A 12306-nucleotide genomic window follows, 5' to 3' on the forward strand; every position below is an offset into this window, starting at 1 on the left:
ACAGCTGCGGCTTATCAGCTGTGGGTTTTTATTAAAATGGAGGCTGCTTTATGTGGACGTGATGTCTGTCCTGTCATTCGTTCAGCTTCAACTCGTAAACATGGGTGTAGTTCTGAATGGGCAGAACCAGCGCCCTGAAGCAACATCAACATTTTGACCATTGACAGGCAAAGAAACACCTCTGCAGAACGGTGTCTGTCACATATCGTTGCTGTCGGGCAAAAAAACCTTGTATATCCCAAGACCTTTACTTTTCAGAAAATGGAAAAAAGTTCCAATGGATCCAATGTAGTTAGTATTTAGTCACAAGCTCTTGTTAATACTTCTCATTGAATTGCTTAAATATTGAAAAAAAACCAAGGACAGACTTAACCACTTTCAACCTTGAGACCATATTTTGGGCTGTTTAAAAAATAGCAAAAATAACACGTTCCAGCACAACGTGTTGTGAGCTTGTAGATCGGCTAGCTTTGCTACTTCTGCACGACACAAAATATGAAACCGTAAATGGTAAAATGGTAAATGGTGCATTTATATAGCACTTTTATCCAAAGCACTTTACATAGATTGTGCATTACATTCACCCATTCACACACACACACACACACACGACACAAAATATGAAACCGTATCATCAAAGAATAAAATAGGGCAGTAATTTATGAACAAAAATATGAAATATGTAGATACAAGGTTTCCGCCTGACAGCGACAATAAGCAAGCTTAAAGAATTGCTTTTGAATTTAGTTAAAAAGCAATTATTTTGACCCTGCTTTCTAATGGTATAATAAAATAATAAATATATCCCCTGTTCTGAAAGCTAGGCTGATTGGTTGGATCTGCAAGAATTTAAGTAAATTCACTGTTTAGGCTAAGCTGAAAGTCTGTCAAAGAGTCTAATTTGAGACTGCCTGTCTGATATGAAAAACTGTCTCTAAATAATTTGTATTCTGCTCATACTATAGTAGCTAAATATAAATAGATATTGATGTTGAATAGACACAGATTGGCCTATTCACACTCAAATTGCTTCACCAATAGACCAAATCATCATGACATCACAACAACCAAAACTTTATTTCCATATATATAACGCCGGCAGCGTTGCATTGGAGCAGTGTTATTCATTAATGTTATTTCTGGAAGAACAGAACACTTATGATATTGTTATTGACTGTTAGAATTATATTTTATTCTAGATATTTACAGGATGACAAACTAGAACTATGTTCTGGACACTTCATTTTATATTGTGTAGATATCCATAGACATTCTACCCGGAAATACCCGTCTGTTTACAAACATTCAATCATTCTGATTCGATATGCACGTAACAATCTTGTAGCTTAATTCTGTACTGCAACATCTGTCGGAAATCTTGATCGTTAAGGGGTACAATTCAACCCTCAGTGAGAGAACGTCTTCCCAGCTCTATCAAATCCAAGGAGGAGGGGGAGATGGGGCATCAAAAGGCATCTCTAGTTTATATGAGCTTCCATGTAAACACCGGCAGCATAGCCTTATCAGCCCCCCCCCCCCCCCCCCCTCCCCATTACACACACTGTGCGCCACTCATCCGCCTCTCCTCCGTCACACTATTTAAACAGAACCTAGGCTGAGGCTGGGCCGGCAGAGCCATACAGTACAGCTTGCAATACAGAGCCATACAGTACAGCTTACAATACAGTGTGAAGGGGTAGGCTGAACGCGTGACAACCTGGAGCCGTGGTACTCATACACCCACTGGTATCCCATGGCATCTTCCCACCTGAAGAAGGTCGATATGGGACCAGTGCCTAAGATGCAGCCAGCCATGATGATGTTCTCCAGTAAGTACTGGTCCCGGCGCGGGCTTTCTCTGGACTCCGCCATGTTTGACCACCAACAGCAACGCCACACCGGTGGGCAAATGGTGAGCCACCCCCGACCCTCTCCGACCCACCCGCTGTCTTTCCTCCTCTTCCTGCTGCTGCTTCTCCAACTTCTTTATCTTTGATTTCAGTGTTCTATCCAGTATCCATCAATGGTATTGGTACTCTGTACCTGTGGTCTTCCCAACAGTCTGGGTCCACAGTCAGGTCAAGGTTTCAATAGCAATTCTGGACCGTTTAAAAACTGTTGAGGTTCAGTTGTTAGGTGACACTTGAGATTTACTGAAGGTTCTTTTGATGTTTTCAGCAGACTTGTTCCCATGTGGAATCATTAGGAGTGAACTGTGGTCTTTATCAACACATGCAAAATGTTGATGTTGTGCGTCCTATGGAGGACTTTTTACTACTTTAAAGCGTAAGGAAAATAACACCTGTTGGATGTCATTATGAGAGCGACAAAGGCTGAAGTTGAATAGTATCGGCGAAAATGTGTATGTTGCTTCATAGGTCTGTCTGCGACTTTTATGTGTCTTGATTCTTCGTTCTTGGCCAGAGATCTCGCTTTTATGCGTCTTGATTCTTCGTTCTTGGCCAGAGAACTCCCTTGACAAATATTGAATCCAAACCAACCATCCAATTATGTTGCGCATGTCAGGAATTTACATTTTCTTCTTTTTTTTTCTCAGACAAGAAGAAATGCATTGATAATATAAGTCATATAATGAGTTTATCTCTTAATTGGATTCAACACTGCATGAGAGCTCAGGGTTAATCCAAGAATTAGAACAGACTTTAAGAATGTTTTCACTTTGAAAGTTTTGGAGAAAAAACAGCAACATAAAGCTTTTTATGCATTGTGCTAAGGTTAGTGACATGCTGGTTTATATGAATAATATCCATCGTCTGTGTTTTTCGCTATGCAGTCGCGGAGGTCCTCTTTCTGTCCCATAAATGAGAAGCCGGAGGCAGAGAATGACGAGGAGGCAGGGAGGACAGCTGTGGTGTTCTCTCTGAAGAACGAGGTGGGCTGCCTGGTCAAAGCCCTCAGGCTGTTTCAGGTGGGTGAATGTGTCCAATCTGTTAGCAACACTCTGCATTGGGTTTGATTATTTCGACTTAGAGGCTCCCCAAATGTTTCCATGCAGTGACCCAAAAAGGTGAGATAATTAACTCTGTATATTATATATACTGTACGTATATTGTTCATCAATACCGTATTCAAACATACTAATGATGAAATTAGACAAGGCACGTGACGAGGTTTAATATGAATATCAGTTTTTTTTGTTTAATTATTATTAAGTTGATTGGCATTTACTAATGCTGGTACAGGATACACCATACATACACCTTAGGTTTTTGTACACAAATGACACGGCAGCAACACAGGATAATAAAAATGCAGGTGGGTAGGAGAGTACAAACTTAAACTATATTAGAAATGACTGATATTGTGTATACAAATATGTATATAAAAATAACAATGATGACAATTAGTAAAAAGTAACAAGTAAGAATAACCATTCCCACCCTAATAAAGAACCAAAAAGAAAGCAAAACCGAACACAATACAAAAACAAAAAATAAATAAATAGCGGTAACAATGTATGATGATAGTTTCCTTCAGTTGCTGAATAAAAGGTTGTCATAGATTGAACTTATATGTCTGATCTAATTTCAGATATCTTATGCTCTCTACCTCCAGTGTATTCACAAGGTCAGCAAGCCACATATTGACACTAGGTACTTCTTTCCCCTTCCACAGCATTAATATACACTTCTTAGCAGACATAAGACAGAAAACATCTGTGAGCATGGGGAGACCACTCATGATCGCTGAATTATTAAAGATGATGGCTTGGGGATCTGGTGTAATTTGCAGTGAGAGTATTGTAGAGATAGTATTAAAAACATTGATTCAATAATTCAGAATTTTAGGACGGCATATAAATATGCGCCTGAGTGGCCTCACCAGACTTGCATTTCTCACGCATTTCTCACACATATGAACAATCTTAACGCAAGACAATGTCTTGCATTGATAGAGCATCTATGAATCTGTATCCACTTACCTTACCCTCTCGTATACTCATATAAAGCTCAGAAATAAGATTTAAGATTTATGTGTCAGTGACATATATAAGGGTACATTTTTCAAAACGTAATCTCTAATCTCTAATCTCTAAAGTACCTGAAAAAATCTTTACTGGGTGACCCAAACGTATCTACTAGCTGTTGAAATGAGGAAAAAGCACCCTCTGTATACAGGTCAATATAGTAGGAATTCCCATACCTTTAAAGGCGGAGTCCAATTTGAATGGGGGAAATAACAGATTTCTTTCAATTGGCAACAATAGGCATAATGTGCTCAGATCTATTAAGTTTGTTTTTCTGTCTCCAAATGTCATCTGAGGATTGTATTAATACATTGCTACTGTATCTTGACTTATGTACTCTAGATGGTGCCAGGAGGATGGTTTAAATCGGTAGTAGTCTTCTCTTTCCAACATTACCCAGTTAGGGATATGCTGAGTGGAGTGAAAATAGAATATAATCGTTCTAACATTTGCTGCATCAAGTCAAATCTGGCAATGCAAGACCACCCTCAGATTTAGGCTTACATAAATGGCTCTTTTTAATTTGATTACTTTTATTGGACCACATAAAAAGGCATCTACTAGTTATTTAAAGAGGCTACAAAATATGAATATCTGTCACAAATAGTGCATGGAATTGTATTTAACATAAATTAAGCGTAGCTTGCCTTAAACGTGTGTCAAACATAAACCGTACTCGCTCAAAGGTAAGCATCCATTTTGTTTCTCTACATTTAAAAAAGGTGTTTAATGTGGCCATCCAGCAACTCACCTGGTTCCCAACTATGACCCACTTATGGGTCATGACCCACAGTTTGAAAACCACTCGTTTAGAGGATGATGTTTTTGTTTCCTTCTTTCTCCACTGCACTCTTCACTGTGTTTTGTATTTTTAATTCCTACTCTCTTCTCCTCTTTCCTTGTGTCCTGCCCTATCCTCCTCTCCTCGTCCTCTCTCACATTCGCCTTCTTTCTTTTCATCCTACGGCCACGCAGGAGAGGCACGTGAACTTGAACCACATTGAATCTCGGGTGTCAAAGCGCATCACCAACGAGGTGGAGATCTACGCCGACTGCAACTGCAGCAAGAAGGAGTTCAACGACCTCCTGCAGCATCTCAAAGACCACGTCAACATCATCTCATTCAACACACCTGCCAATGTTTGGTCAGCAGAGGCAGGTATAGAGTAGACCACCAGTTATGTAAAGATATGTTACACTGTGTTTGGACTTAGCGCTACTTGCTGAAGAAGCAAACTAAGGCCTTGCCGAGTTTATCTGCACATGCCTTCCACACATGATACAAAGACAGCAGGACACATATACCTGTACATACAGTATACAGTATGAGATGAAGGTGCATTGAAGATATACCATGGACAGGAGACTGTACTTATTGGTCAGCAGGTAATTGTATACATAACAACATGTTTGTGCACAATTTCAGGCAGCATAGTGTACATTACGGATGCCACTGTTGAGAGAAGTGTATTGCATAGTCCAGTTTATGAACCTGCTCACTGACAAAAGAATAACAGCCAGCATTAAAAAACTACTGTTGACCAGTGCTGTACAATCCAAAACTAAACTGCTTTAACTTCGGTCAATTATATCTCCCCTTTAGTAATACCAATTGATATTATGTTTTATATAATTTTTATCGTTGATTAGTCACCTTTACAATGAGGAACAGCTTGTAAGGATCGGGCATTCGTGGAATGAGCAACACAGCTAAACGTGTGGGTAGCGCCTCCAAAGAATTTGCCAAAATCACCCAATATGCTTCTGTTGGTAATTGCTCTTGTTTTGAGCAACCTACCAGCACACACCTGCTGTGAGGTGTGTGCCAGTAGTCACAGGTGTGTGACTGGCACCTGAACATGGGTTCTGCAACTTTGTTGTGTTTGTGTATGCTCCAAGCAGCAACACTGCCCCCATGGAAAGATGCCACGTTTGTCCCTTCAGGATAAGGCCTGTGCAATAGGGCAAGTGAAGCTGGTGTTCCGTTATGCAGAGTGACAGCGTTATTTGGTTTGCATAGAGTAGGTTTAGGTTCTCCTGTACAAACATACATTATCAATATTCACACAAATGTTTTATTTTCATATAGTCCCTTCTCCTGGACAAACATAACTTATCACAATGTCAATATCACTTATTAATGCTAGGATGCACATTTGATTGATTTATTGAATACTTTATTAGTCAGAAATGTAAACAGCACAGAGGTACAGTAGGACATTTAGGCTCAAAGGATTTAGCTGGGAGGGAACATATCAAAAATCAAGAACCGTACAGCATATTATTATTTTGGTAATGGTAGGTATGCATTTTCAGCAATTCTATGTTTTCTATTATGTTTTCTTAATTTCATGGTACTGGTAGAATGCTTTTGTGCATGTGTGTGGATGTGTTCTCTAAAGTCATATTCCAATGTGTATCAGATTGTGAGGATGTTCCTTGGTTCCCCATGAAGATCTCTGAGCTTGACCAGTGTTCTCAAAGGGTGCTGATGTACGGAACAGAACTGGACGCTGATCATCCTGTGAGTTCCACAGCAGTGATACCTTGTAGTATTTCTTCTCAGGTTTTAAATAAGTATTTCCCTCCAGCTTGGCCTGTGCTCTTATTTGGTGCGTATCTTTTTAATACATTAGTTTAGGTTGTTCTACTTTCATTGCATTCCGATATGCGTGCCAATGTCTTGTCCATGTCAAATGAACAAAAACAAAAATTCACAAGGCTCAAATGTTGCTTCATCAGGTTTGCTCTGATGAAGCTATAAATTAAATGCGTTGTTCGCATTGTTTACAACGTTTTTTAGTTTGCACTTGATAAATATAAAAAGGGGAAGCATTTAAGCCTAGTGTGCTGTGAATTTTATTTTTTTACTCATTTGATGTCTCCTGCCATCACCTGCACCAAGAAGAAACAAGTCTTTGTAACTCAATGCTGTTGAGTAGGGCTGCAACTAATAATCTTCTTAGCGATTTATTCTATGGATTACTTTTTTGATTAATTGAATAATCAAGGAGCATGTTTTTGGGGGCAATTTTTATATAAATAATAGATATATCAACAAATCAATGTGAAAACATCGACTATATCAAGTCTGATTAACCACTTAAGCCCCATTTTATACTTTGTTCTACAACCGTGTCATATCGATTTACAAGCTCAAAACATATTGTGATGTGTCGCATTGTGAGCTTGTAGATCTGCTATTTTCTGTATTTATGAAAATCAATTATTCAAATATATCAAATTAAATCAATGAATTTGATGAACTGTTGCATCCCTAACAGAGTTATTCAAAGAACAACTTTACACACTGCTTGCTACTAATGTTGCTTGAGACACATTAGCTGACCTCTTGAATTCTTCCTGCCAGGGTTTTAAAGACGACATTTATCGCCAGCGGAGGAAATACTTTGTGGAAGTGGCCATGAATTACAAATTGTAAGCATTCACCTACCACATACCTCCACATATGTTGGTGTGTGTGTGTGTGTGTGTGTGTGTGTGTGTGTGTGTGTGTGTGTGTGTGTGTGTGTGTGTGTGTGTGTGTGTGTGGTAAATTGTAATTTTGGTTTTAATTTAGCATTTCAAAAGCAGATTTGATGTTCAATAGAACATTTTTATGTTCAGGTTGGCAGCCATGTACATTTGCCTAATAGACCATTTTCACAGTAGACATTTTGATGAATAAAATGTATTGTGGGTGTATTTCATTTAGATGTTCACATCATGTTGGCAAACACAGCAACATCTAAATGAAAGACACCCACAACAATTTACATAATAATAAAGGTTAAGCACATCAAGCCTAAAATATATTATAAATACTGTCAAAATGTCTGCTGTAAAATATGTTTTACCTGGTGAATGAATATGACAAAATTGACCATGTAAAGTAAACTTTTCAGACCACATAATTTAAGCAACATTTTCGCAGAACACTATGGTAGTCTCTTTCTTAACAGTTGGATTAACTGACATACTGATTGTTAGCTGGAGCCTATAACCACTGTGGCGCTCTCTTCATGCCAGTGGACAACCCATTCCCTGTGTGGAGTACACTGCAGAGGAGATCAGGACTTGGGGTGTGGTCTTCAGGGAGCTGACCAAGCTTTACCCCACCCACGCCTGTCGAGAGTATCTCCAAAATCTCCCCCTCCTCACCAAACTATGCGGCTACCGTGAAGACAACATCCCTCAGCTGGAAGACGTGTCTTTGTTTCTTCGAGGTGCCGTTCACAGACTGCAGTATAACAGCCCTCCATGTTGTAGATATTGATTTCATGAAATAGGATTTGAATAGGTGGTACAGAATAGGTGGTACAGAACACTGATTGGTCACCGTGGTCGTTGCCATGGGTTTCCGGTCACTCGTTGTCATGTACTTCCTGAAACGTGGGGGAAAAAATGGATGGCTCAGGTTACAGAGATCTCTGTCAGCACAGGTCAGATACTGTAATTGTGATGTATTGTATGTAGATGGTGTTGTACAGATAGAGAGGGGGCCAGAGGGAGAGAAAGGAATACACAGACAGAAATTATGTATCAATGAATTTAAGGGCTGGGCAATATGGTCACAATCAAATATCACAATATTTTCGACCAAATACCTCTATCAATATTGTGATGATGTTGCGGGGATGACTATATGAACATATTTACACGATGAGGTTTTTGATAAATAATTACCAGTAATGCCTATATAATAACTAAGTGGGTAAAGGGCGGTATTTAATAAAACAGCTAGAACAGTCAGGTAAGCTCATCAATTACATCACTTTACTGTAATGCAGCCTTTAAAACCTGGAAAAGTAATTTAAAGAGTCATATAAAGACTTGTCATGTCATGTCACAATATTACGATATCCAAAATCCTGATGTGCTCATGATATCGATATAGGCCTAATATCAATGCATTCCCCAGCCTGTGCAGAAGACATTGAGGAGCAAGCTACTGACTGTTTGAATGGACTGATCCAAGACAAACTTTTCTCTTCTTAACTAGTCAAAAAGAGCATGCTGAAGCACGTCTTAGTAACCTTTATACTGTAGTACTAGTAGCTCTACTTCTGTATAATTAACCATATTCACATGCTGGTCATTTTTCTCTTATGTCATACTAACATAATGTAAGAGCAAGATGGCTGCTATGTGAATTGTGAATATAGTCATTATTGTGGTGTTACCATTTGTTTCAGAGAGGTCAGGATTCACAGTGCGTCCTGTAGCAGGATATCTGTCTCCCAGAGACTTCCTGGCTGGTCTGGCCTATCGAGTCTTTAACTGCACTCAATATGTTCGCCACAGCACCGATCCTCTCTACACACCTGAACCGTGAGTCTTCTACCTTCCTTTGCTTTGACTGTACCAATGCATAAAGACTCATTTATTTTTATTTTTAAATGTATTCCTACTGTAAGTTTTGCTTATTTATTGTGCATGTGTGAGGAAGACATTAACAGCTAAAATTAAAATGAGTGAAGACACCTAAATAATTAACAGGCAGTTTAGCACGGCTGTAATCTATCATGACAGTTTTGGCGCTACTGCTTTAAACATGTAATGTTAAAATGGACTGACAATGTAGTAGACCGTAGTCAAAAATAATTTAGACGTATTTGATCCCACGGGGGGAATTCAGTTTTTCACCAAGTGTCTTGGTCAGGGACACATTGCTGGAGCCGGGTATAGAACTTTGGACCCTCTAGTTTCCAAGCGGGCTCTCTACCCATTCAGCTAGTCAAAGAAGCTCCGGTATTGAAGCAGGTTCCTTCACCGAAGATGCAGGATGTTTACTTTTTTTTTCAAATAAGAAGAGCATGGTACACTTTTATAACCCCCATTACACATACACACACATTCCCTACAGCACCTGCATACCATGCATGCACAACGCATATTCAGATAACCTACCCACTTACACAAGCTCATGCATTTATGCACACACACAGAAGTCGGTCAATCTATTCACTGTATACAGTATTTAATACTTTCATCTGGACACAGGGATACATGTCATGAGCTGTTGGGCCACGTTCCACTCCTGGCTGATCCAAAGTTTGCCCAGTTTTCCCAGGAAATTGGCCTTGCATCGCTAGGAGCATCAGATGAGGATGTACAAAAACTGGCAACAGTATGGATGCTATTTGATTCTTCATATTTTGCTCTTTTATTCCTGATATCTATCTAAATATATATAACTGTATTGATACTTTTCATTGTTTTATTAAAACAATAATGATACATTTGCATGGTAGTCACATATAGGGAAGCTGTGCCTTAAAGTCCACAGTTTGATGCAAACTCGTTGTCACTCAGGGTGTCATAGGTGTGTTTCATCTAACACATACTCAACTCATTTTCCACAGTGCTATTTCTTCACCATTGAGTTTGGGCTTTGCAAACAAGACGGCCAGCTGAGAGCTTATGGGGCAGGTTTGCTGTCCTCTATTGGAGAACTGAGGGTAATACAGCCCACACACACGCTTGCACGCGTTACCTCATATCATACATCAGTGTAATTTCTCATGGAGTGCTGTTCTGTTGTAATTATTAATAGAGCCAGACTGATATATCGGACATTATTTGCCTTTTTTTAATGACATCGTTATCTGCAATTATGCAGCCGATGTGTCCTGATTTGTAACCGCTTTCAACCTGCCGTCCCTATTTTGTGCATGTCATTATAAGCGAAAAATATATTTTCTACAAGTTAACACCACAGGTCAGTGGCCTTGTGGTTAGAGTGTCTGCCCTGAAACTGGGAGGTCAGGGTTCAATCCGCCGTCGAGTCATACTAAAGACTATAAAAATGGTACCCAATGCTTCCCTGCTGGCATTCAGCATCAAGGGTTGGATTGGGGGTAAGCCCCTGCGACATACTAGTGTCATGTCCAGGGGGTGTACTTGTACATCAAGCTGCCTCACACTAAGGAAACAGGAGATAGGCCCAATGCCACACATTGTGAGCTGGTAGATCAGCATTTAAAAATGTATATATATTTGTTTTAGGGCTTTTATGCCTTTATTTATAGGACAGTAGACTGAGGGGAAATGGGGAGAGAGATGGGGAGTGACACGCAGCAAAGGTTGTCATCAGGCGGGTATTGCAGCAATGCAGCCTAGGGTGCCTGGACTGACACGCTGCGGCCCAGGCCAGAATTGATGCACCTTTTGACCAACACATCGGTCAAAACATCAGTGATCGGTGGGCTAAGACTCCAAAATCAGGATCGGTATCGGACCCAAACTTCTGGCATTGGACTCTTCTCTCATTCTTAATCCTGTTACAAACAATGGTTCATGTTCACAGAGAATCAGTTGCTTTGACTTCATGATGTCTTTGTGACCCCTCCATTCTCCCAGCATGCCTTGTCCGATAAAGCTTGTGTGAAGATGTTTGACCCTCGGACGACCTGCCACCAGGAGTGTCTCATCACGACCTTCCAAGAGGTCTACTTTGTCTCTGAGAGCTTTGAGGAAGCCAAGGAGAGGATGCGGTAACATACATTACATGCATGCGTACATTTCTCACAGCCAATGTGCTAGAACTCAGAAAAGTAGTTAAAGAACAGATGAAAATGTTGTCAGTTTGGAAATATAAAATATACTGTATCTAAAAACTAAAGATCCTGTCTATCTCCAGTGCAAGTGTTAGTATTCTTATGTACTTTGTTATAGTAATTTTAGTTGTCAAATGTTTAGTATCTAATTTAGAAAATATTCTCTGCTTCCTCTTCCAACTCAAATTGTCACATTGAAAATTCCTCTCTTCAATGCCATATCATCCAGGTCCTTGAATGTGATGTGCAGTGTAAAGAAAACCCATTTGTCAACCAGTTTTGCATTAGGGTTTTACATGCCTCCTTGAACTTGACCCTCCCTCTCTTGACAGGGAGTTTGCCAAGAGCATCAAGAGGCCTTTCTCTGTGTATTACAACCCCTACACTCAAAGCATAGACCTGCTTAAAGACACCCGAAGCATTGAGAACGTGGTCCAAGACCTCCGCAGTGACCTGACAACTGTATGTGATGCCCTTGGAAAAATGAACACATACCTGGGCATATGAAGTATGTGTATGGATGAAGGCTTTAATAACTATATCCTAATATGAGCTCCGGGAGTGAATCGGTGTCATTTCTAAACTAGGCTTTTGTGTAGAATTCGATAACGGTAGCATCTATAGTCTGTGTTTATAGGTTTCTGTAATTTGTGTGTACCTGCAAAATAAGGGAGAATAAACAGCTTGTACACTAGTGCACAGATAAATAATATAAAGAGAAATTAAACAAATTGCTAAAAATATATATTTTAGAATATA

General features: G+C 39.7%; 1 protein-coding gene across 1 annotated transcript; it reads left to right on the plus strand.

Annotated features, from left to right (window-relative positions):
* The first annotated feature begins 1798 nt into the window (after positions 1-1798).
* tph2 (tryptophan hydroxylase 2 (tryptophan 5-monooxygenase)) lies at positions 1799-12058 on the plus strand. Its single transcript, XM_084061052.1, has 11 exons — positions 1799-1912; positions 2795-2929; positions 4964-5154; positions 6353-6512; positions 7359-7426; positions 8018-8214; positions 9184-9319; positions 9992-10118; positions 10354-10449; positions 11351-11484; positions 11880-12058. Exons 1-11 carry the CDS (start codon positions 1802-1804, stop codon positions 12052-12054), a joined length of 1530 nt encoding a protein of 509 aa, XP_083917178.1. The 5' UTR covers positions 1799-1801; the 3' UTR covers positions 12055-12058.
* The last annotated feature ends 248 nt before the right edge of the window (positions 12059-12306 follow it).

Source organism: Gymnoscopelus microlampas (genome assembly GCF_963454915.1).
Source record: "Gymnoscopelus microlampas genome assembly, chromosome: 6".
NCBI lineage: Eukaryota > Metazoa > Chordata > Actinopteri > Myctophiformes > Myctophidae > Gymnoscopelus > Gymnoscopelus microlampas.